Source organism: Xenopus laevis, chromosome 5L (genome assembly GCF_017654675.1).
Source record: "Xenopus laevis strain J_2021 chromosome 5L, Xenopus_laevis_v10.1, whole genome shotgun sequence".
Lineage (NCBI taxonomy): Eukaryota > Metazoa > Chordata > Amphibia > Anura > Pipidae > Xenopus > Xenopus laevis.
In genome coordinates this window covers 46,609,908-46,634,805 of record NC_054379.1, presented here as the reverse complement: position 1 = coordinate 46,634,805, position 24,898 = coordinate 46,609,908, and the positions used below count along the sequence as shown (strand labels likewise).

Genomic DNA, 24,898 nt, shown 5'->3' with positions numbered 1-24,898 from the left:
TTATAGGAAATAATGATCCCACTATAGTAAAACATAACACTGTTTGAAGTAGGGATGCACTGAATCAACTATTTTGGATTCGACCGAAGCCCTGAATCCTTCGTGAAAGATTCAGCCGAATACCGAACCAAATCCTAATTTGCATATGCTAATTCGGGGTGGTAAGGGGAAAACATTTTTTACTTCCTTGTTTTGTGACAAGAAGTCATGCGATTTCCCTCAATGCCCCTTGCATATGCAAATTCGGATTCAGTTCGGCTGAAGGATTTGGCCGAATCCTGCTGTTAAAAGGCCGAATCCTGGATTCGGTGCATCCCCTGTTTGAAGTAACCTAACTAAATAATAAATATCCAATGACAGTCAGTACGTAAAACATAAATGCTGTATTGAAGTGACCATGCACCATTAAAATATGGGGTTAGATAATATCTTTCTGCTGATACTATAATTAGGTGGCATATGCATGGTTATTTACGGATGTACAACATGCTTAATTTCTGGATTTAACCAAATACAAAAACCTACACAAAAGTGTTTTAAAAAATTACTATTGAAAGCAGTATCTGTCTCTTTCTATGTTCTTCCAGATATATTTAGACACCCCCAAACTAACCACAGACATTCAAACCCAGAAATGCAGACTGCTTAGTAGCCATCTCTTCCTGGATGAACCAACGCCACCTCAAGCTCAACTTGGCCACGACTATGCTCATGGCCTTTCCAACCAAGCCAAGCTTTTCTCTTCCTTTTACCATTACTATTGATGGCATGACTATTAACCTGGTTAATTCAGCAAGCTGCTTGGGGGTCTTTGACCAGTCCCTTTCCTTCTCTAATCATTCCTCCGTAAGGAACCCTCTCTCAATCTCTTCAAGAAAAAAAAACTAAGAGTCTGCCTTTTGGAGCACTATAACATTAGCCTAGTCCTGTGCCTACTGATTATGCCTTACCTTGTGCACTTTTCATCTCCAATTTGTAGTACAGGCTGAAGGAGTGCTTGGTTTGGTACCCTGATTCAAATACCAGAACCAGACATGCAGAAAATAGAAGTAGCACACAGATAGTAGTTTATGCATACCTTTAAAACTATTGAAAATGTTAAATATAAAATGTTTAGCAATGTTAAGTTGATTAGAAAAATAAATTGTGTTTTTAAAACTTGGGTGGCGGTTTTTATTTATGAAGGAAACAAAATATGAATTTGATGCAACAGGTACATTAGTTGCTAGGAGGTGCCATGAAAAATCAAATTAAGCTCTCTTCGATTACTTTGAAGTTAGGGACTAAACAAATTCCTGTACAGATTGCTTAATTTCTCCCCTAAATGGTCAATGCGGAAAATCCAACTATCCTTCCCAGTGATCCCCAAACATCGGATCTGGAGCAACATGTTGCTCACCAACTCCTTGGGTGTTGCTCTCAGAGGCCTCAAAGCAGGTGCTTATTTTTGAATTCCTGGCTTGAAGTCAAGTTTATTGCAGCACAACTAAGTATACTGTCAAGTACAGCCTCCTGTAGGCTGCCAGTCCACACAGGGCCTACCAAATAGCCAGTCACATCCCTTTTTTGACATCCCAGTGACTTTCGTCATGCTTGTGTTACTTCCCAACTGTTTTAACATTTAAATGAGGCTCACAAGTAAAAAAAATAAAATAAAAAGTTGACCCCTTATCTATCCTTTACTTGAGCTACTTAAAGAGACAGTATACACCCCTTTTTAACATGAGCTTAATGAATAGAGCTCAGGAAAGTAAACAGACTTTCAAATGAGTACTTTATAATGACAAAACATAAGACATTTCGATTTTTTTTTTTAATTAAAGCAATAGGCATAATATGTCCTATTTATTGTGTTAATTCTTAGCAAAGGTGTTTTTAGCTGTATATTGTTCCTTTAATCCCAAAATATCCCCCTTAAACAACCCTGGGATTTCTCAAGAAATCATTTGGAATATCCCATGCTGCACCTGTATGTGTGGCCAGCTCTCAGAATGCAGGGCATCCTTGGCCCACTGAAAAATATATTTTGCAAGAATCAAAAGATCTTACTTTTAGGAAGGTAGACATTTTAGCTGATGTCAACTGCGAGCAGTGGTTAAATTCAGTAAATAGACCATAGCTGTATATGCTCATAAGTCTCTGGCGCTGCTGTCCAACACAACACTTAGGCAATAAGAAAAATGCAGTACTGGATTTCATAACCTGACAAGGGAGCAATTGCGGAAGAATGGCTTTCTGCTCAAATAAAAACAACTATGATTTGGGATTAGATTAATGAGTTAATTGGTTAACATGGTTCTTTTATGCTAGCTCAGCCCTCTTTTATAAATACGTTTCACATATTTCTATGCCAGCAAGCACCTTTTTTTACAACCCCTTTTGTTCACAAAGAGATAGCTGGTGCAGCAGAAAGTAGCTTACATCTGTCTCTTGAGATCAAACAGTTACATTTTGCCTTGGGATTTTCAAGATGATTTTTTTTTTCTCCTCTCTCAGTTTTTGTTTAGAGCACACAAAAACACACATTATTTCCCTGCATCAATATTCCCAGCTATAAGCCTGAGAGAATAACTGGAAGTGCTGCAGAAAATTAATCATGCTCAAACATTTACAAAAAGAAATGTGTTTGGTTTGGCTCAACTGAATCTATTTTTCTGTGGTGCTATTCCTGTAATGGTGTTCCATTTTGTATATAGATTGCAATCTTATAGAATTTCTCTTGCCGTTTCATTAGGCTCCTTTACTTTTTCATTCTGAATATTTCATGCTCTTTTTAAAAGAAATTGTTAATTTAAAGCATGGTTATAGCCTGTGCGAGGAATGTGAACAGCTACTAAAGGGCCAACAACAGCAGAAATAGAGGATGCCCTATATACATTAACAGAAATTCACTTAATTTACACTTTTGTGCATAGGATATGGCCAAGCCATATTATTAACCATGTCTCTCCATTCAGAAGCAAGCAACTATTGGCAGAGATCCGCCACCTATCAGGCAGTGTGGAAAGGGAACGAAGGAATGCAAACAGCAAAGCGCCCAACATTTTGGAAATAGAAAGAGGGACAAAAAGATTTGTGAAGAAGAAGCCGGGCTGACCGGCACTCAAACCAATCCACAGGACCAGAAAGGATAAGTTAAAAAAATATTTTTATTTATACAAAGTTAAAAAATGTATTTCTGCATCTCCATCCGCCCTACACGTTCTCACCCACTTGGGGCACATAGTCATGGGCCACAAAAAGACAAAAAGATTTGAAAAAAAGCTGAAAAATGTTTTCACCATGCCCATTTTGTGGCCACACCCCCAATTACAAAATGTTCATTTTACAATATGTGGCAGGTTATGAAAGTTTAAACACATTTCTGTGGTTTGCTATGTGTTTTGCTAATGAAGGTGAATTGCCCTTTAAGGTGCAAGTCACAGTTTCCAAGAGATCTGCTTATCTTAAATTTTTACAATTGTTTCTTTGTTTATCTTAAATTGTAACAAATATATCTATGTGCACCTGCCACGTATTCTGGGCTCTCTGCCAAAAGCCAATTGAGTTTTAGAAACTTTTTCATATTTTTTTCTGGCTGTTCAGTGCAGGAGATCAAAGAGAAAGTCAGGACATTTCAGTTACAATCTGAGACTGCTGGTTGAGCTGTCAAAATTGAGACTGTCCCGCGAACAACCGGACAGGTGGAAGGTTTGTAAACAGGGGGAGCCCCAGAGATGCCACAGCTTGATAAGCACTTGAAAAGGCTAAATCTAAGTAGCATGCTGGGTCAGGTTATTCTCTAGTACTGGTCTCAGCTCAGTGTTAAACGACAAAGCATTTTGGGGTAAGCATAACCTTTCTCCATCAAGTGTCTTATCTGACACTCACTTCAGTGGCTGAAGCCATGGGAGAACAATGCAGCCCCTAGACTTAAAATTACAATGCTAACAGTGCAAATCTAATGGCAATAAATCTGTGAAGGTTCTCATTCATCCAGGTCATGGTATATCTATAGTAATAAGTGAAATCAACTGGACTTGCTGTATTTTTTTTTTTCTCTTGAAAACGTTTTAGGTTTCTTTGGATGGGACTTTTTCCAGCTTTGATAAAATAATATGCAAGAAATATTTTAACATAACACAATTATAGCAAATTCAGCATCTATAATTGCATTATATAAGAACAATTATTTTAACGTTATCGTCATATATTAATAAAGAATTCTCTCACTCAAGGAGTAACTAATTAACAGAACACACAGAAAGTGAATCTGATTTAAAGGGACTAGTGTGGCAATTGTATGAAGCAGGAGGTATTATACCAGGCATGTCTAGCAATGGAACGAATAAGAAAACTGCAAAGAACATCAATTCTTTAATTAATTCATTTTTTCTTTTTTTTTTTTTTACAATTTTTACTTACTATGCATAGAGAGATTGCATTGTTATTTTATACATGCCACCCTCAGCATCCTCATCCCAGCCAATTCAGTTATAGATTAAGGAGAGTGTTTAAAGGAAGCTTCTGCAACATATCTTCAGCATTTAGATGCAACATATGGGGATAGTTATGTGGAGTGCTCTGTTTGAACACAGCATAAGCAAAATGAGAGCTTAATCAGCAGCTGATGCAGCTTTATAAAGTGGCTGAAACTCATAAATGGCAGGGTTTTTTACTAGGAACGCCTGGTTTTGCTAAATGGTCCAGCAATCCAAGACCAAAGTACAATTGAAACAACAGTTGTGGGGATGGTAACTGAGCTGCATCTATCTTTTTGATGAGTACAGAGTTTTACTGGGTACTACTTAAGAATGGCAGCATGGCACCAGTGGCACACTGAGGGCATGAAAAAATGATACTGGGTAGGAACACCACCAAATGTGCTTTAAATGGGAATATATCATGGCAACAACTCCCATTCCTGATTATACAATTTGCCCTTTATTTTAAGGACTGAATAAACCAAAATCCATTTATGTTTCCCCAAATTTAGATAATCCAAAGTTAAAATCATGCAAGAACAAACTGAAACTGAGCACTTGGGATGTCCAATTAAGCAGGTAGATGGCTCAGAGGGAGAGAAACGGGGGAAGTATAAAAATGGCAATGACCATGATGAAAGCAGAGTTATGCAAGGAGAATGCTGACTGTGTGATTGTATAAGGTGGTTATGCATGTGGAGAGGGAATAAACATCACACTATATAAATGATCTCAGGGCTCTAAGCACAATCCTTCAGTTAACTGGTGACAATAAACTCAAGCTACATTGTGATGCTGAATTCAAGCAACATGTAAAATGTTTTTTTGTGCTGGAAGTTTAAATCCAACCTTTTTCTAGGGGTGCAGAGACATAGGTAGAATCAATTTATGAAAAAGTATTAATATCAGAGCTGTAGAAGTGCAATACAGGTGTTGATCTGGGTTGTAACAGCTATGCAATCTCAGGTTTTTGTCCAGAAGTTCTGTACTAGCTGCATTCTGTGTAAAAGTGTAGCCATCCAATACATCCAATGCATAAATACACCCCATCTTCTTGTAAGTCTTACCCTATGCCTAGAGGCTTTGAGCACATGCAGTAGTTCTAGTTAGTTGTCTGGCTAAAGAGCAGGACAAAATATCTAGAAGAGAGACTACAAATCTCAAAAATTTAACCCCAAGACATAATGCAAGCTTAAGCTGTAAAATTCGTAGTGGCCTAGAAAATAATTACTGTACCTTAATCTGTTGGTGTACGTGTCAACACAAGTTTTCATTTTAGCCAGCAAGGTGCCTACAGATGCCTGGGACTCTGACTGCTCCTCTTCCTCCTCTCCCCCAGTCAAGGGCAGCAACAGAGGCACCAGTGCAACACATGAAGCAATACCTCGGAGGAGCTCTAAAAGAGCCCGATACAAGGGCACATGTCGAGCCATATCCAAAACTGCAAAGAAAAGAGTAATACAGTAGTCAGACAACAAAGAGAAACAAACTAAAACATATACTTTTAATTAAAAATCATGAAGCACACAGTAAACTAGCGGCACTTACAACAGACAATGTGCATGGCCACTTTTAACACGTTACAAAAAAAAAAAAAAAAGAAACCCTGAATGAGGCAGTTAGTACAAAATGAACCTTGTAGAAACAGTTTATTACAGTTTCTAAGCGATATGTATAACAAGTACAATAAACATCAGTAAGCAACAGTCAAACACAAACAGAAATGCAGATCTGATATACTGCATCAAAAAAGTTAAACATTTCACTGGAGACCTTCTGTACCTACAGGCATCAAGTCCTTTAAACGATTTGTTATTCAGACTGTGAATCCTCTTATTGTCTGGACAGTTTCTATTTTAGTAATATAATTCTGTAGACAGGGCCTCTAAATTGAGCATTATATTCAAGGTAAGGTCTCACCAATGACATGTAGGGGTATGTCTGTTAAAAATGTTGTTCATTTTTTTTTTTTTTTTACCAGTAAAGAATTCAAGCATTGAAAAAGCATTGATTTCAGGATTCTCGTGGACTTGTAATGTGTGAATATGAATAGGAGAGGCCTAAATAGAAAGATGAGCAATAAAAAGTAGCCATAACAATACATTTGTAGCCATAGAGATCATTTGTTTTTTTTAGATGGGGTCTGTGACCCCATTTGAATACTGGAAGGAGTCAGAAGGCGGAAAATAATTAATAAAAACTATAAAATATATAATGACATCCAATTGAAAAGTTGCTTAGAATTGCCCATTCTATAACATATTAAAAGTGAATTTGAAGGCGACCACCCCATTGACATTGTTTTGTATTTTGTTACACACAGTTTTAGCTACTGTTAGCCTATCACTTATAGTCAACGAGTCCTAAATTAGTTTTAGTGCCTTCATCACTTTTCCAAGTAACTGTACATAAACAAGGAATACAAGTCTCAAATTGCTATAATCCTTCCTGCTAGCATTCTTGTGAAATGGTACAGGTATAGGATCCGTTATCCGAAAACCCATTATCAAGAAGGCTCCGAATTACGGAAAGGCCATCTCCCATAGACTCCATTTTATATTTACACTTCAATATATTTGTTACAATATAAGATAATCAAAGAAACAATTCTTTGATTATCTTATATTGTAACTTTTAGAAACGGACTTGCAGCTTAAAGGGCAATTCACCTTCATTAACAAACCCGTATTAACACATAAAAAAACACAGAAATGTGTTCAAACTTTCATAAACCTGCCAAATTTTGTAAAATGAACTTGGTAATAATGGGTGTATGCACAAAATGATGGTGGTCAAAAAAAAAAATTCACAGCGCGGCAAATCTTTTTGTCCCTCTTTCTGTGCTGTTTACATTCCTCTGTTCCCTTTCCACCCTGCCTGATAGTTGGTCGACCCCCTGCCAACAGTTGCTTGCTTCTGAATGGAGAGGCATTGTTAATAATATGGCTTGGCCATATCCTATTGTCAGACGCACAAAAGTGTAAATTAAGTGAATTTCTGTTAATGTTAAAGTCCCGTACTACATTAGGTACTCTCCAGTAATTGGGGGTCACCGAGAGCTCTGTTGATACAAGCTCCCTTAAGTTATTATAGAGAAAATAATTTCTTTTTAATCTATAATAATAAAACAGTACCTTGTACTTGATAACTAAGATATAATTAATCTTAATTGAAGGCAAACCCAGCCTATTGGGTTTATTTAATGTTTCCATGTTTTAATAGTAGACTTAAGGTATGATTATCCAAATAACGGAAAGCTCTATTATCCGGAAAGCCCATGTATGTATGTATGTATGTATGTATGTAATAGGTGGTACACAGCTTATTTGTTTCCAAATGCTACAGGGAAGCTTGTTTCATTCCCACAACCGCAATGTTTTAGGATATATGAAGAAAGGAGAACCAAACTTAATGGCCCATTAAATGGATAATATTGAGCAGCACTAACTTCTTTTTCCAAACCGTTTAACATTTTGAATACAGCTTAATTGGATAAGGACAGCAATCTGGTTACATTTAAACCACACAAAAAATGTTTCTACCACTGCCATAAAATACAATACATAACTGCCCTGGATTTCTTGGTTATATTTTAATGATCAAATCGGTATATTGAATGTTTTTTTTTTATTTTTAAAATATTACGTTTTATAATGATACTTCAACCAGAATAAATTCACTAAACTACATAAACAAAGTTGCAGTGTTAATTTAAAGGAATTCATTAACATTAAAATGTGCAATAGGAAAGCACAGCAGGGGCATTTCCAATAGAAAGGAGCCTAGGAGAAAAGGTATAGCCGCTATAGTACACAATTAAACCATAGGTTAGAAACAACTATCGCATACAATTCTTTAATTAATTATGGAACTACAAAACTAAAATACAAGTTCGAGAAAGGTGGAAAGCAGTCTCAAATTTACTTATGGAATGTAGAAATGGAAAACACTTCTGGATTATGGATTTCACGGTTATTAAATATATGGCACTGTAGGATAATATTGGTTTCTTAAATCTAATAGAAACCAATATGTTTCTATATTCTATCTAAGTTATGTCTGGGTACTTTGTAATTAATGGGGTGATGTAAAGTGGTGCAAAATTGTTAAGTGCTTTGCAAGTTGGTACAGTATTTCAGGACAAATGAGTGGCCATCAGTGACACAAGCTACAAGGGAGCACAGAGGTGGGTATTGTCTGACTATGCAATCAAAATATGAACATATGTTATTGACTGAGAAACAAAAGAAGCTGGCAAGCTATTAGAACTATGCCATACTAGGCTTTTTTTTTATCATAGTTACAGGTAACAATAATTAAAATATGACACATGAATTGAAAATTTGAATAAGAATTTTCAAATTTTTTTATGGTCAAATTTTTTTTTTTTATGGTCATTCGACTAGGGAGTTATTCAAATTCAATTTGAGTTTTTTCAAATTTCAAATTCGATTTTTCAAGATTTATCATTCTCCCAATTATCATGGCCAATTAAGAACTCGAATTCGGCTATTCGGTCCAGGGATCAATTTGGTGTTGTTTGCAGCCTTCCTGACATTCAAGTTTTTTTCCTGAGAAAAAACTTGAATCGAGTTTTTTCATTCAAATCAAATTCGTTTCGATTTTTCAGGTCGATTCAATTGATCCAAGTTTTAAAAATTTGATTTTATTAATTTTATATTGGTCAAATTTCGAATTTATGGGAGTTTAGGGGAATTTTTAAAAACTCACACTTGTGATAAATGTGCCTCATACTGTTCAATATGTGGTGAATAATTTGTACAGCAATCATGACAGCACTGTCAAATTGAAATACATTATATTAAGTATTAGCCAGGCTTTAAATATTTAAATCATGCCCGGCAGCTACACACACACACACACACATCAGATAGTTCAGGTGGCACATTTTCCCAAGGTTTCTGCACTTCTTCCCACCGTTGCTAAATAATTCAGCACTGCAGGCTTTCCCAGTCCTTATCACTGCACCTTTCCAAACATATAAATACAGTTTTGTATGATTCGGAATCCCATGTCAGTTGCACACGTTTTATCCTCTGCTGCTTTTTAAACTCTCCAGCCACTACTTTTTCCCTTCAGTGTTTACCAGTGCATGTCTAGTGCATCCAACTATTTTATTCTGTATTATAGAAATCTAATTTCTGAAACTCGGGTGAATAGGATCGACCAAAAAACTTAAATTCGATTTTAATTTTAAAAACCTGATTCAATTTCACAGCAAACAACTCCAAATTTATCCTTGGAAGTCTACTATTGATTTAAACAGCAATTCTCCAGGTTTAAAGTGGAAAATAGTCAGATTTGAGTTCTTAAAGGGTCAGAGTACGATAAATCTCGAAAATCTAATTTGATTTTTGGAAAAACTCAAATTTAATTTGAATAACTCACTAGTAGAATTTGACATTTTTGACCATAAAAAAAGCAAAAATTAGAATTTTCAATTCGACCCTTGATAAATCTGCCCCTTACAGGTTAGCTAATCCCTATACATAAATTTTTGGTTTTCTCTGAACATCTCCAGCCAGTTATATAATGGGAAACAGAGACGATGGAAACACTGACAATTACTTACTAATGTTTATATATTATCTTTAACCTGCTAATCTATAATGTTGATCCTGTTGGGCCAACTGCTGGTTGAATACATTTAATCTGCTTTCACTGATGTGGTCCTAATTTCTGTTCCAACACTCAAGCTAAGCACATTTTTCAAATTCATAGAATAACATTTTATGTTTAAATACAGATGGACATGCAAAATAGTTTCTTATTAAACTGACCATTGCTTTTGTTTGCTTGTGTATGTCATAGAGCCACATTTGTAAGCAACTTTGTGCAGAATTACGCCAAGTCATTTTTACGTTAATGATTTGTATCACTGCACCTAACATATGATATAAGGCCTTGATTCGTTCCTATATATGTTGTTCCTATATATGAAAATTAAGCTCCTCAATGCCTTAATATATCCTTACAGTATACAGTGGTGGGTCCTTTGTTACATATATAAACATGGTTTCCCAATGACCTTTCATCACATCTAAAAACCTGATTATTATTATAATAATAATAATAATAATAATAATAATGAACTTCAACATGACTTCAAAATGTTTTATAACTGTACTATATACAAACATTCATACACACAAGGAATTTTTAATTGTAGACCTTTAAAGGTCTGTACACAATACAGTTTCATTTAAGGGCTAAATATAATTTCATGTTGAATTTTCCATCTTTATTTATTCAGTGCTTATCTTATAGATGAGCTGGGTTCAGACTTTTCCATAGCCCTCCTATTGTTGTATAAATCCATTACCTGATGTTGTATATTATTGTAAACCATGGAATAACTTGCTGGCTCTATAAAAATGATAGCCAGAAGATAGCAGACGATAGCAGAAGAATTAGCTGAATAAGAAATATATAATACTTAGATTGTAAGCTCTTCAGGATATGGACCCTCTTCCTAATGTGCATCATACTACATAGCACTTAATCACTGTGTATTCATACTGTATTTATTATACTAGTCCACCGTGTGTACTTGTGCATATTGTAAGAGTGTACAGTGTTGCATATCTTTGTAGTACTTTAGGAATATATATATATATATATATATATATATATATATATATATATATATATATATATATTACAGTCATTTCTAAGCATGAGATTAAGGGCAAGTAGGGGCTGTTTCTATGACACTGAGAATGTAGTCTGCAGAATATTAAACAGTATGGTTGGTACTGTTATGTTATGTGGTCTGTTGAGTGACAATTTTTGTGAATTTTCATTAGCCCCAAAATGATCATTAGGGCAGTGTTTGGTGACGGCACATGCACTCTTTTTTTCTACATGTGAGAGATTCCAGAAACAGAATCCCTTTTATACTGTCAAATTGAACATAGTTGCGAATTACCCTGCTTTCCACGGACAGTCCCTAATATCATTTTGCAACAATTACATGTAATTTTACATAGTGCAATTATGAACCCTTGTAACCAAGCTTTATGTAGTGCAAAATCTTAACGGTAGTGATCCCTGGGAATTAAATTTACAAACAATATCTGTTCCTATAAAACTTTCTACATGTTATTGTGAATATGCTATCCAACTGCAGTATCCAAATTTCAAAAACTGACTAGAACAAATCTGCATCTTTATTTATATCCAGATAGACAACCCTTTAGCAATATACTGGTTGCCGTTTAGGGACATGTTTGCTAAATTTATATGCATTTGCACTCCGCTTTGAAATAAAAATTGGAAGATTTCCTGCAGCCCTGTGTGCCATCGGATTTTTTCTTGTTGCAATTTTATCAGGAACCAGTTCATTTTTAGTTATGTCGGCTATTTACTATGTAGGGAAAAAGCAAGTCAGGCCATTTGTGTTTTTTTAGGAAACGTGATATTTGAGGGTAATCTGACTTTGGCTGATCCCAAATTTTGTTATAAGAATTAGGCACACTGGGATTTAAGAATAGTGAATAAAAAACGTAATGTACCTGTATGAGTGAGGGAGGAAACTTACACATATACAGGGAGAACTTGCAACAGAATTTGGGCCTACTACAAGTCTGTTAATCTACTGCTTCTGCTACATTTTATCAGATCCAGTAATGCAGAGAATATAAAAAGCTACATGGATGCTTTTAATGGCAACTACACTTGCAAGTAACTATAACCATTGTAAATTTGTTATTAATGTATATTGGAAAGCTGAGCAGAATTACACTTTTGTCATTATGAAGTTTTGAGTGGAGAAGATCTGCTTTAAGAGATTGCTCAACTGAGCAACTGGCTACATAAGGTTTTATGCATTCTATACACCTGAGCTAGACAATGAGTATGCACATATTTTTCATTAATCTGTACCTCACACAGATAAGTTTAGTAGTCCATTTTGACTGATTACTATGTTAAGATCAATTGCACTTATATTTTTCAAGAGTCTCTATGCATAGCATGTGTGAATGATAAATACAGATAACATGTAGTTTTATAAAATGTAATACTGCCATAAATACATGTAAGATTGATGCATAGAAGATGTATTAATGTACGACTTGCAAATCAGGCAGATTAATTGTGTAGTTGGAGTTGCAAGACTATCTTATAAATAGACTAGAATCTCCTTGGTGTCAGTATGTCCTTCAGTTCAATGCCATGTAGAAGATCCAGAAAGCAAGGTTAAGAACAAATACTGTGATGCCATACCTGTGTACCTCATTGCATAGTGACACAATTTGCACATTTTGGGAAACTTACTACACAATTTAGACACCCAGTGTGATAACAACCTTAACATTAAGGGGCAGATTTACTAAGGGTCGAATTTCGAAGTACAAAAAACATCCAAATTCGACCAACGAATTAAAAAACTTCGAATATCAAATTCGAAGTTTTTTTCAACAAATTTGGCAATACTGCAGTTCGAAAGATTCGATTTATTTTTAGCAATCGATCGAAGGATTTTTTTCGACCAAAAAAACAAACAAACAAAAAAAACACCTTAGAAAAGTGCTGCGGAAGGGCCCCATAGGCTAACATTGCACTTTGGCTGCTTTAATTTGTCGAAGTATGAAGTGAAATTTCTTTTAAAGAGACAGTACTTCGATTATCGAATGGTCGAATAGTCAAACGATTTTTACTTCGAAACTTTCTAATCGAAGTTGAATGGTCGAATATAGCCTATTCGATGGTCGAAGTACCCAAAAATGTACTTTGAATTTCAAAAACTTCGAATTTCGAACATTCACTCTGCCCCTAAATATAATAATTTTTAATGATGAAAGTTTTGTCACCCCTTTCTGCATCTTTTGTAGCCCACGCCCCCTATTTGTAGGTGCTATAGTGTGTGACTGTTTATACTTGCCCATGTAATATATTTTTCATTTTCCTCGATTATCAAAGCTTTTTTAGGTTTTCAAAATACTCTTTCTAGCGGTTTTTAGTTTAGACAACGTGAAAGTTAGATCCTTCCTTCCCATAGAGCAGCCTAGCATTGCTTTGTCAGCAATAAATAAAAGTCTATTGTCAGCTGCTTGTCTTAGCGATTTAGTTTTAATTCAAATGAACGCGAATTAGATTGAAATTTGAATTGTATCTTATTTAAGAAAAAAAACTTGAATGTCTAAAACTTGATTGAATATTAACGACCCGAAAACTCGATTCGAATTCAGATCGAATTTGACTAAACTCGATTGTGTTTTTTCTCTGAAAAAAACTTGAATGTCAGGAAGGCTATTAACATCTTCAAATGGCTCACTGGACCTCTGCCATTGATTTTGACATGACCTCAACAGATTTTAGGTGGCGAATAGTCTAATTCGAATTGTTCCCGGGGGAAGGTATGATAAATCTCAAATTCGAATTTGGATTGTTCCCAACTTGAATTTGTGCGTTTTCACCAAAAATCTAACTCGAAAATTAGAATTTACAATTGACCCTTCTGCTCCTTACAGTTCTTTTTCGATCTCAGGTCTGAGATGGTGTAAATTAATGGTGTTAAATAATTACATATATTATATAATTTAATATATATCATATTTTCCCTCCATTTCCAGAGAATGAAGTAGGGCTTTATCCTATTTCCTTACTAAAAACAAGCTCTAGTCTTGTCTTCTAGGAATGATATTTAGTTCAAGTGTATGTTAAGTGAATAATTAGGTGACGTAAGTGCTACAAAATATTACATTCCCCTTTGTAAAATGTATGCTAATTTGTCTAGTCCAATACATTTTGTCATATTGAGAATCTAAAAATTAAACCTCCAGCCTCCCAATAATTAGTTACAGTGGTGTGAAAAACTATTTGCCCCCTTCCTGATTTCTTATTCTTTTGCATGTTTGTCACACAAAATGTTTCTGATCATCAAACACATTTAACTATTAGTCAAAGATAACACAAGTAAACACAAAATGCAGTTTTTAAATTAGGGTTTTTATTATTTAGGGAGAAAAGAAATCCAAACCTGTGTGAAAAAGTAATTGCCCCCTGAACCTAATAACTGGTTGGGCCACCCTTAGAAGCAATAACTGCAATCAAGCGTTTGCGATAACTTGCAACGAGTCTTTTACAGCGCTCTGGAGGAATTTTGGCCCACTCATCTTTGCAGAATTGTTGTAATTCAGCTTTATTTGAGGGTTTTCTAGCATGAACCGCCTTTTTAAGGTCATGCCACAACATCTCAATAGGATTCAGGTCAGGACTTTGACTAGGCCACTCCAAAGTCTTCATTTTGTTTTTCTTCAGCCATTCAGAGGTGGATTTGCTGGTGTGTTTTGGGTCATTGTCCTGCTGCAGCACTCAAGATCGATTCAGCTTGAGTTGACGAACAGATGGCCGGACATTCTCCTTCAGGATTTTTTGGTAGACATTAGAATTCATGGTTCAATCTATCACAGCAAGTCTTCCAGGTCCTGAAGCAGCAAAAAAAACCCCAGACCATCACACTACCACCACCATATTTTACTGTTGGTATGATGTTCTTTTTCTGAAATGCTGTGTTACTTTTACGCCAGATGTAACGGGACGCGCACCTTCCAAAAAGTTCAACTTTTGTCTCGTCGGTCCACAAGGTATTTTCCCAAAAGTCTTGGCAATCATTGAGATGTTTTTTAGCAAAATTGAGACGAGCCTTAATGTTCTTTTTGCTTAAAAGTGGTTTGCGCCTTGGAAATCTGCCATGCAGGCCGTTTTTGCCCAGTCTCTTTCTTATGGTGGAGTCGTGAACACTGACCTTAATTGAGGCAAGTGAGGCCTGCAGTTCTTTAGATGTTGTCCTGGGGTCTTTTGTGGCCTCTCGGATGAGTTGTCTCTGCGCTCTTGGGGTAATTTTGGTCGGCTGGCCACTCCTGGGAAGGTTCACCACTGTTCCATGTTTTTGCCATTTGTGGATAATGGCTCTCACTGTGGTTCGCTGGAGTCCCAAAGCTTTAGAAATGGCTTTATAACCTTTGAAATTGAACTCAGGTGTGATAAACCACAGTTAAGTTATTTTTTAACAAGGGGGGCAATCACTTTTTCACACAGGCCCATGTAGATTTGGAGTTTTTTTTCTCCCTTAATAACGTAAACCTTCATTTAAAAACTGCATTTTGTGTTCAATTATGTTATCTTTGACTAATAGTTAACGGGTTTTTGATGAGCAGAAACATTTAAGTGTGACAAACATGTAAAAGAATAAGAAATCAGGAAGGGGGCAAATAGTTTTTCACACCACTGTATCTAGTAATTAGGGTTGCATTTACAAATAAAAATAAAGTGCAATAGGGTGCATAAAGTAGAAGTGCTCGGAAAAATGTGTAAGGTTTTAAAGATGCAGCACATCATATAACAAAATGGTTGGGTTTCCTTTCTATAAAGGGTGTATTTGTTCCCGTTAATATCCTATAGTTTTTCTTCTTCCAAGATTGTGCACAATGGACACCTATCACATAGAGCCTAAACAGTTTATTTAGCTGTGGGCCAGTGCACATGTGGAAAAACCTAGCAAAAGCAATTTGGTAGCAAAATGATCAAACCTTAAAGAACACACTGAAACGACAGTGCGGGCCTGTAGCGGCATGAGTTAATGCATGTAGCACTGTAGTGCACTTCAAGTTTTAATGAATAAGACATATATTTTTCAGGACGTATTGACATAACTAATAAATGATGACGATCTCTGTATGAGTCAATATGTGTTTCTTGTTACATCCATTGCTCTCCTGGGGAAAAAACGCTTTTCTGCCTGTGACCAGGACAAGTAGGCAAAATTACTTTGTATATCAATGAATAATGTGACACTGTACCAAATTACTGTATTAACTGAATGCAAAAGGAATACATTAAAAATGGGTTTCAATGTTCTTCAAATGTTTGAAGCCTGCATTCTTGATAAAGTACATTGCAAAATACAATTCGACAGCAACTAACAAACCTATTTTCCTGGGAGTATCATCTTACAACATTGATACATTAGAATCAACCTACCAACTAAGTTACTTAAGAAATAAAAATGTAACTGAATATATGCAGATACTTTTTTTTTTCCAAAGCAAATAACTTGCACACAAGAGAATGACGTTGTTCCATTCCTTTTCATTTGAGGCTGAAAATCTCAAATGTTTAATACACTGGGAAAATAAACAGATACATTCCCTGAAAATTTACTTCTATGGAAACTCCACAGCTTTTACTTGCTGAGTTTTTTCTGGCAACTTTCTGTACAGTCAAAAATATATTTTTGATAGGGAAAGGGCTTCTGATCTCTTTCCTGAGCAGAGAAAAATCAGAAAACGTCTCTGTTTTCCTTCTGAAGGTATATGATCTCTGACTGTACAGTTACAGGAACTGACCAGCAGGTGGCGAGGTTGTTACAACATTCATTATCTTGGCAGTTAAAAACTAAAATAGCTCTGAAACTTAAAAAAAAAAAAATATAAGCTGCAAATTTGCTTGGAAAGGCAACCTGAGCAATTTTAAGTCTGTCAAGTCTGTCTAGCTGCTGGCATCCTACAACGTACAGTGCTGAGCAGCCTGGGAAAGCAGCCAGCCAAAATGAAAAACCTGGTTGTTTATAGCAAGGTTTTTGGAGAAACTTAAATATTATTTAAAAAAGAAAAGAAAAAAGTTTAAGCACATGTCTGTTATGCAAAGGCAACTATTTGGCACTATAGGTACAGAAACCAGCTTGCACCACAGTTGCAAGTGCTCCATGGATGGGTCCTAAAGTTTTTAAATGTACTAAATGCAAAAAAGTATTTTAGAACCTTTCACTTGGAGGTACCAAAATGTTAGGTACCTCCCATTAATTGAATCGCTAAGTTTGCTCCCTGAGCAGTGCTCCAGTTGGGGAAAAACTGCACTGGAGCCAGCTTATCTAGCCCTGGGAACAAAGCTGGCAATTTTATTCACTGTGGGGTACCTAACATTTTGCCAATCATCAGTGAATAGGGTGTTCCTTGTCTAACAAAATTGCCGTAACCAAGGTAATTTTGCATAGTAAATAAGGCAAAGGTATTTTTGTTTCTTCTAGACCAGGGCTGTCCAGCTGGAGGCGGTTTCGTGGATGCAGGGTTGCATAACAGTAACAATTCAAAAGATGCAAATTAGATATGCTTGCTAGAATGATCTTGTTTTAGTATTAGTGATTACACAAGGTATTAAAAGGGGAGATTTTTCCAAACACCTAAGAACCTACCTCTGTGGCATCCATTTTATTTATATCTTTAAATAGATAGGCAGATTTCATATAGAATGATAACTTTTTGTTATACAGCAAAAAGGTCTAGGGGACAACTTTTTATGCTGAAAATCGAAACTGCAATTTGGGGTGTCTAAATGCTACACGTACAGTCTAGTTAAAACATAACTGAGCAACATGTATGTGCAGAATATATTGGACGTTGAAAGAGGGACCAGGTGTGCATCTGCATTTCGTTTGGCAGAATATATTAAAGCCATTTGGTAATATGGAATTGAAATGTGATATTTTATCAGGAAATCTAGAGATATGAACAGATATGACAGGTTGATCAGAATTTCATGTAATAACATTGCTGGGCAGTACAAAACATGGGATGGATGCATGCACACTAAAAAAACAAACAAAAAAAAACCATTCACGTACATACATAAATGCACACGTATGAGGTACGTTTTCTAATTTTCAGAAGGTTAGCTTTAATAATTGCTTTCCATAAACATGCTTGAGGGACATTACCCTCTAGCCATCAACAATGGTTACAGCTTGATGACGCACATAGTGTGAACCATCTGATTTGGGTGGTGTGCTTGCGAGGAGTGACTATAAAGGAGGCAGCATCTAACCAAAAAACAATATGTGTCTGTCAAAACTGAGAATGGGAAAAACAGAAAGGTAGAAGGAGCATTTCAGCTCCAGCGCCCTAATGTCACCATTTGTCACACAGCCTTTCTTCTGAGAAGCCAGGACAAGGGTTAACTCCCCCCCCCCGTGCTATGTGCACAGGCTACTCTGGGATAGTTGCAGGATTCAAATGTGCCTGGCCTGACAATGTTGCTGCTGCTGCGCATTCTTATGCAACTGGCTGTCTGGGAGGGCAGATTGTAGCTCCTATACTCTGCAAGTGAAAGGTGCGTGTTTAATCAATGTCACAGCTCGCTACAGTAATGCAACTCCAAGCACGACCACTCTGTTCATCTGGTGGAGCTGGCTGCTGAATTACTCAATGTGCAGAAGGATTCCTAGGAATTATTTGTCAGAGATGCCTGCTTAAGTGTGAACTACACCTGGCGCTGGAAAACCCTGCCACTGCTCAGTTGACTTACAAATCCCAAGTGTACATTTTTCAGAGAGAGCAGTGGCTTTAGCTTCCAGAGATGAAACATTCCCACGAATGATGCATTTCTTAAGAAAGGGCAATTTACTGCTTTATTTTAAGGGTCATCTGGTGAAGGGATTCCCCTCAGGCCAATGACAAATCCCTTGTAGACCGTGGAAGGAAAACACAATAACACAACAGGCGCTACCTGTTAAACAAAGGGAACAAAGGGATAATACAACTTGGATTCTAAACGGAGGACAAGCCTCTTGGAAAGCTGTTCCCTTTCTGTGGATCAATAATGAGTAGCATCTTTTTCACGCCGCCTCAGTTCATTGGATTATTGATACAATAAGGATCCTCAAATTTTTTGGCTCTAAGCATCATCTTATTAAAGGGGAACGACGAAAAGAAATTGTGTATGTGTACGAGTGACATCTGTCCCTTCTGTTTGCAGAGCAGCTTAAGTGGAAGACAAAAAAGGTTGGTTTTCCATTCTGTGAGGGACAAAGAAGTATGCCTGATGCCACCGTACTCCTGATGCACAGTAGGGTAAGGAAATATTTAGTCGAATAAATCACTATATGTAATTCTGCATGCTATGGATGATCGGGCTGTAAAAAGCATCATTCCATTACAATGAAACACAGACACCATTTTAGTAAATGAAACTACACTGCTTCGACCTCAGCATGGAGACAAAAGGAACAGGCACAAAGCATAAATGTTCTGTTAGACAGCTACATGTGTACTTGCCGGCTTAAAGGATTTAGCAATGCCACTTTAACCCTGAAGCAGGTTCTGTAACACAACATAGGATACTAGGATACTAGGAACAAGCGCAGAACCAGATTAATTATTTCAAAATTATGAATAAGAATGCTTATTAATCCCATCACAGATGAAGCACAAAAATGGTGTCTTTCAGCAAAGATGGAACATGTGCTGCCCTAATTCCTTCAATTGACCAGCACATGTGTACAAAAGTGTTTGGGTGGCAGTGAACATGGCAGGAGAAGTAAAGGAGTTCATCTAGGGCTGATCTACCAGAGCAGAAGAAACCCCTCTCATATTATATACATGTCTGAGGAACACATGGAAAACCATTACTTGTAGAGGGCTGTGTGTATTTGTAAATATGTATTACTCAAGCATTTTATCAGCATTCATTGATCATTTTATAAAATAAAATCTAATCCTGACCCTAAATAACAAAAACACCTTTCAAGCATTGACAAGGGTTAGTGGGAAATTGTATTCCAAGTGCACAGAAATGGATGTTAAACAACCAACGTAGCAGCTCGTCAATAGCTGCGTCTGTAGCATTAAATGACAATGGTAGTGCATTTTTATACTTCTAAACTTTAAAATGAGTGTATGGTTGCATATAAACACACATACATTTTCTATATATATCTACATATCTATAAATATATATATATACAGGTATGGGACCTGTTATCCAGAATGCTCAGGACCTGGGGTTTTCTGAATAGTGGATCTTTCTGTAATTTGGATCTTCATACCTTAAGTCTATGAGCAATTAATGTAAACATTAAATAAACCCAATAGGCTGGGTTTGACTCCAATAAGGATTAATTATATCTTCGTTTGGATCAAGTACAAGCTATTGTTTTATTATTACAGAGAAAAAGGGAAATTTCAAAAAATTTGGAATCTATGGATAAAATGGAGTTTATGGGAGAAGGCCATTCCATAATTTGGAGCTTTCTTGATAAAGGGTTACCTATCTACCTATCTATCTATCTATCTAATCTAACGCAACACACACAGATTTCAACATTGTGCTACTTATAGGGGACCTGCAGTACCCCATTAACCTGTTTCCACCTTTAGCTTCCAGGGACACTTCTATGAATATCCAGTAATAATGCACCTATCATTTTGTATCAGCTTTGCCTGATTAGATAGGAATTGCAGGGAGTATGTGCAAAATTTAGGTTTAAACATTACTGGTATACAAACACTTAAACATGCATTGCAGAATTTACCTAGTTTTCTTGCCTACCAAAATGTAATATATAAAGCACAGAGCAAGTAGAACGTAGACTTATAATGATGTAATATTTTCAGTGAATGTTTGCAAAGTCATTTTAGAAGTAAATCTATCTATATTATTCCATTGCTTTTTTTTTCTAGACAGCCTTTGGAGGAGTACTGAAGACATTTCTGGGGAAAATGATTACATCTGCTATGTCAGCAGCAGTAGCAGCAGAAGTGAAGAGACAAGAGGAGAAAGAGGAAAAAGAAGAGTCCATTTTGGCTATGTTGGGAATTGTAGGAACAGTTTTAAATCTGTTTGTCATAATTTTTGTGTACATCTACACCACCCTCTGATGGTTTATTGCAGTACTGAGCGTCTAACAGGTGGGGGTGAAATGGTACCAACTGAAAAGATGGCAGGAACTGAGAAGACATTTCAAGAGGGTCGCTCGATATGCTATCCAATACATTCCAGTGCTAAGTGCCTAGATGGATTATGGGTAATTACATGCATCCGTCACTGCAGATAGGATTATATGACCACGTAAAGCAAGATGTGCAACACCAAACTGGTGCCACTGATACAGAGAGTCAGTGCAGTATTGCAACTGAGAAGTCATTTAAACATAAAATGCCTGAGAGGGCTCTGTTACTGCCATATTATATACAAGATACAGGAAATGGTCATTCAGCATCCATCTGTATATAATAGAACTTTGCTCAGCCGACCATTTGTAGAAAAAGGAAAACAACTTTTATCCTTCACTTATACTCCATAAAATACTTTATTACTACTACTACTACTACTACTACTACTACTACTACTACTACTTCCATCTGTTCTGGTACATCTAAGGATGGATAATAATCCTTTTCAATATATTCTTTACCCGATTACTTTTTTTTTTTCTCCTAAAAAGCACCTTATTACATTTTCACACAGACCACTCTGCTTTACCTACTGTGAATGAGAGAAGAAATCATTTTATCATATGGTTCTAACATTTTTATACTTCACAGTAATAAATGGTTGGGTGGGCAGGTGTCTTGAAAGCCATTAACTAGATTTTAGATTATACAATATGATGCTCAGGAGCCAGCCCATATGTCATGGCTAGGCAAAATGTAACTCTCCAGCTACTGTTGAAAAACAAACCCCATCATTCCCAGGCTGTTAGCTGGAGGCTCTAAGGTTTCCTATGCTATTGCCGGTACAATTTAGACTTTTGTACAATTCTGAACTGGCTGCTTTGGCTAGAGTAAGCAAAATTGGCGTTGAGGCTATTCGTAAGCTGGGCAATCTAAAAACATTCCTGTTTCAGCAGAAAAATAAAATGTTTACAGGTATCTAGAGAAGTTACCAATCTCACAAGAAGAGTAGAAAAGCTTAGGCCATGGTTGATCTTGAGGTATTGTCAATAATTAATATTAAAGAACCAGTTTCACTAACCTAAAAATCAATATATGCTTTAGTTACTTAGGACCTCATTTAGATCTTTGCATTTACTGCTAAATTTGTAGCTTTTTTGTGCTGTACATATAAGCATTTTCACAACATTCATTATATAGTTAACGTTAACCTATTAATGTACATTACAAAACAAACGCATTGATAGTCCCAGTTGAGTTTATGTCGCTTGTTTTGGGCATAGTTTATAAAATACAGCAAAACATTATAATAATACAATACAGAGTGTATTGCAAGGTTTGTATAACATGGTTGGAGAAGCTGGTACTTTATATGTAAGCCCATATAATAAATATTTCTCTGCAGGCAGTTAAATAATTGTAATGATGGATCATATTTACTTATTTACTGTCATGGCAGTAGTACTTAATTGACGCTGAGCAGAAACATAAAAAAAAGCTCTCTGCCTTCAGTTAATCTCACCCATATTGAAATTCTTGATTCTTTTATAAAAGTGATCTACTCTTTATGATGTCCTAAAGCATTTCAAACACAGCCACAAACAAGAAGCCATAGAAACGGCCATTGGCCACAGAAGACTTATCATTGATATCAAATGTACTTGTGTAAAGCTGAACAACATATGTTCATCTGAACATTTTGGTAAAACAGAGTCTGCAGAACCGCAATCCCTGCAAAAACCTAAAGCTTTAAAATGTAAAATGTGATTTTATAACATCCTGCATTTATTTAAGCTGAAAAAAGGTTCTTTGTACATTTATAGAAAAATAATTCTATCTTAAATCCATGTGAAATTTTAAACAGCAAAATTTGAAATTTGCCATTTTGGGAGAGAAACACAGCTACTGAAACTAGTTTTAAATGAGTGTTAATCATTATCAAATCCCTCCTCTTGAGCTTAACCCACAATAAATCTGTTCATATGAAATTTAGGGGGAAAAGGCATACGCCCTAACATTTTAAAGTGTTTGTAAAACTTTGTTCTTTTAAAAATCAAAAGTTTATGACAATTGATCCAATTATCCAAGGAAAAAATATACACCAAGTGCCCAGTAGAAACTTTATATTTAGTAAAATTTCACATTCTGCAAAGTGTAAAATAATCACCCTCAGAATGATATCATAATTGCTTAATAATACAATTTAAGATATGAATGTTGCCAGTATGTTTATATAACCAGTATGTGGTTTCTTACCATTTAATGACCAGAAATTAAAACATTAAAGACAACTAAATTATTTGGGGGGTTAAGTATGCTGTTTAACAGAACAATGTGATTATTTCTTTTACAATTACCATAGCATCTCTGTACTTTGCTGGGTCTAATTTAAAAGGCTAGTGTGATTGAAGGTGAAGCGTTACATTTAATCTGTGTAGGTGTATTCACATGGAGGCTTCCTGTACATTGCAAAGAATGCTAAACAATTGTAGGATACAACACATACTCAGTTTGAGTAAACTGGTCATCGTGCATTTACTTACACTTTACAAAAAGGAAAAACTTTAGAATCCTCACACCATTATTAATATACAATACTAGTGAAGGGATTTTGCCATTATAGTGAATGGTTTAATCATTCCCTCAAAACTGATGTTCAAAATAAATAGGCTGTACCTTAGAAGCCTACTGTGGGTTGGTAAAAAAAATTGTATGTAGAGGAAAATAATGATTAAAATGACAAAAAACGTGTAAAATATGTTAAAAGTGAGAAAAAGAGTGCTGGGAGACTTTGTATGTTTCCCCATCTTGGATGTAAGTAATGCCCCACTACATTCTATTATAAAATTGAGGAGACCCAGTATTATAAACAGAAATAATAGGGAAAAAATAGATTATGCAAATATAGGATTTACATAAGAATGAGTATACAACAATAGTAATGCTATCAAATATTTTGTTGGAACTTTGTGAAACTACAGTACACAACAGTTGTATCCTTTACCATTTATATTGTTAGGATACAAAGCAGAAAGCCCAGCAAGCAAAACATGATGTCTTAAATCACTGGGCAGAGTAATAATTGACATTAAATATATTTCTTGCTACTTTGCCACATTACATGTATACTGTGCCTACCATAGCATTTATAAAAAATAAAAAGTGAATAAGCCACTAATAATCCATATTATATAAATGCATACTGTGTAAAAGGTTTACACACCTTGCATCTCAATACCTTATAAGATGGTAGAGACAAAACACATTTTTGGCCTGCCTGCAAAGCCTCTTTTCTGCACATTTGCAAATTTTTATATAATTTTTTAAAAAAAACAACAGACTCCTTTCTCAGTTTACTATAGCATTTTAGTGTAATAGAGCCTAATCTGTCCAGAGAGACTGAATGGTAAGGAATAAACCTTACCAAATGAGATGGGAACCAAATGAATATAGTTTTCAAATTTGTCGATTTGTCATAGTTATGTTGGAGTGAAAAGCAGTAAACGAACATTGCCAAACCCAGAACACTTTGGTCATTATTAAAATGCCATTCTACTTAACAGAGCGTCTACAGATTTGCCTGTGGGTACAGGACACAAGCTGTGTTGTTTATTATACTATACAATGAATTATACTATAAAATGAATAAAATAATCTTCTAAACTGAATTCCAGTGTATGCTTTTCTTTACAGTTTGAATTAACATGTTTACAAAAATGTATGTTAAGTGCCAAAATAAATAGA

At 35.8% G+C, this 24,898-nt stretch overlaps 1 protein-coding gene and 1 long non-coding RNA gene across 8 annotated transcripts in view; one reads left to right on the top strand and one right to left on the bottom strand.

Annotated features, from left to right (window-relative positions):
- birc6.L (baculoviral IAP repeat containing 6 L homeolog) overlaps positions 1 to 24,898 on the bottom strand; it is a 161,676-nt gene that overhangs the window by 18,615 nt on the left and 118,163 nt on the right. For all 7 annotated transcript variants that reach the window (XM_018263007.2, XM_018263010.2, XM_018263012.2 and 4 more), the window contains one exon: positions 5,700 to 5,904. In XM_018263007.2, the coding sequence (XP_018118496.1) occupies positions 5,700 to 5,904 (205 nt within the window). The remainder of the gene's footprint in view (positions 1 to 5,699; positions 5,905 to 24,898) is intronic.
- Positions 18,307 to 24,822, top strand: LOC108716680. Its single transcript, XR_001935724.2, has 2 exons — positions 18,307 to 19,333; positions 20,942 to 24,822. It is a non-coding gene; the product is annotated as an uncharacterized LOC108716680 (long non-coding RNA).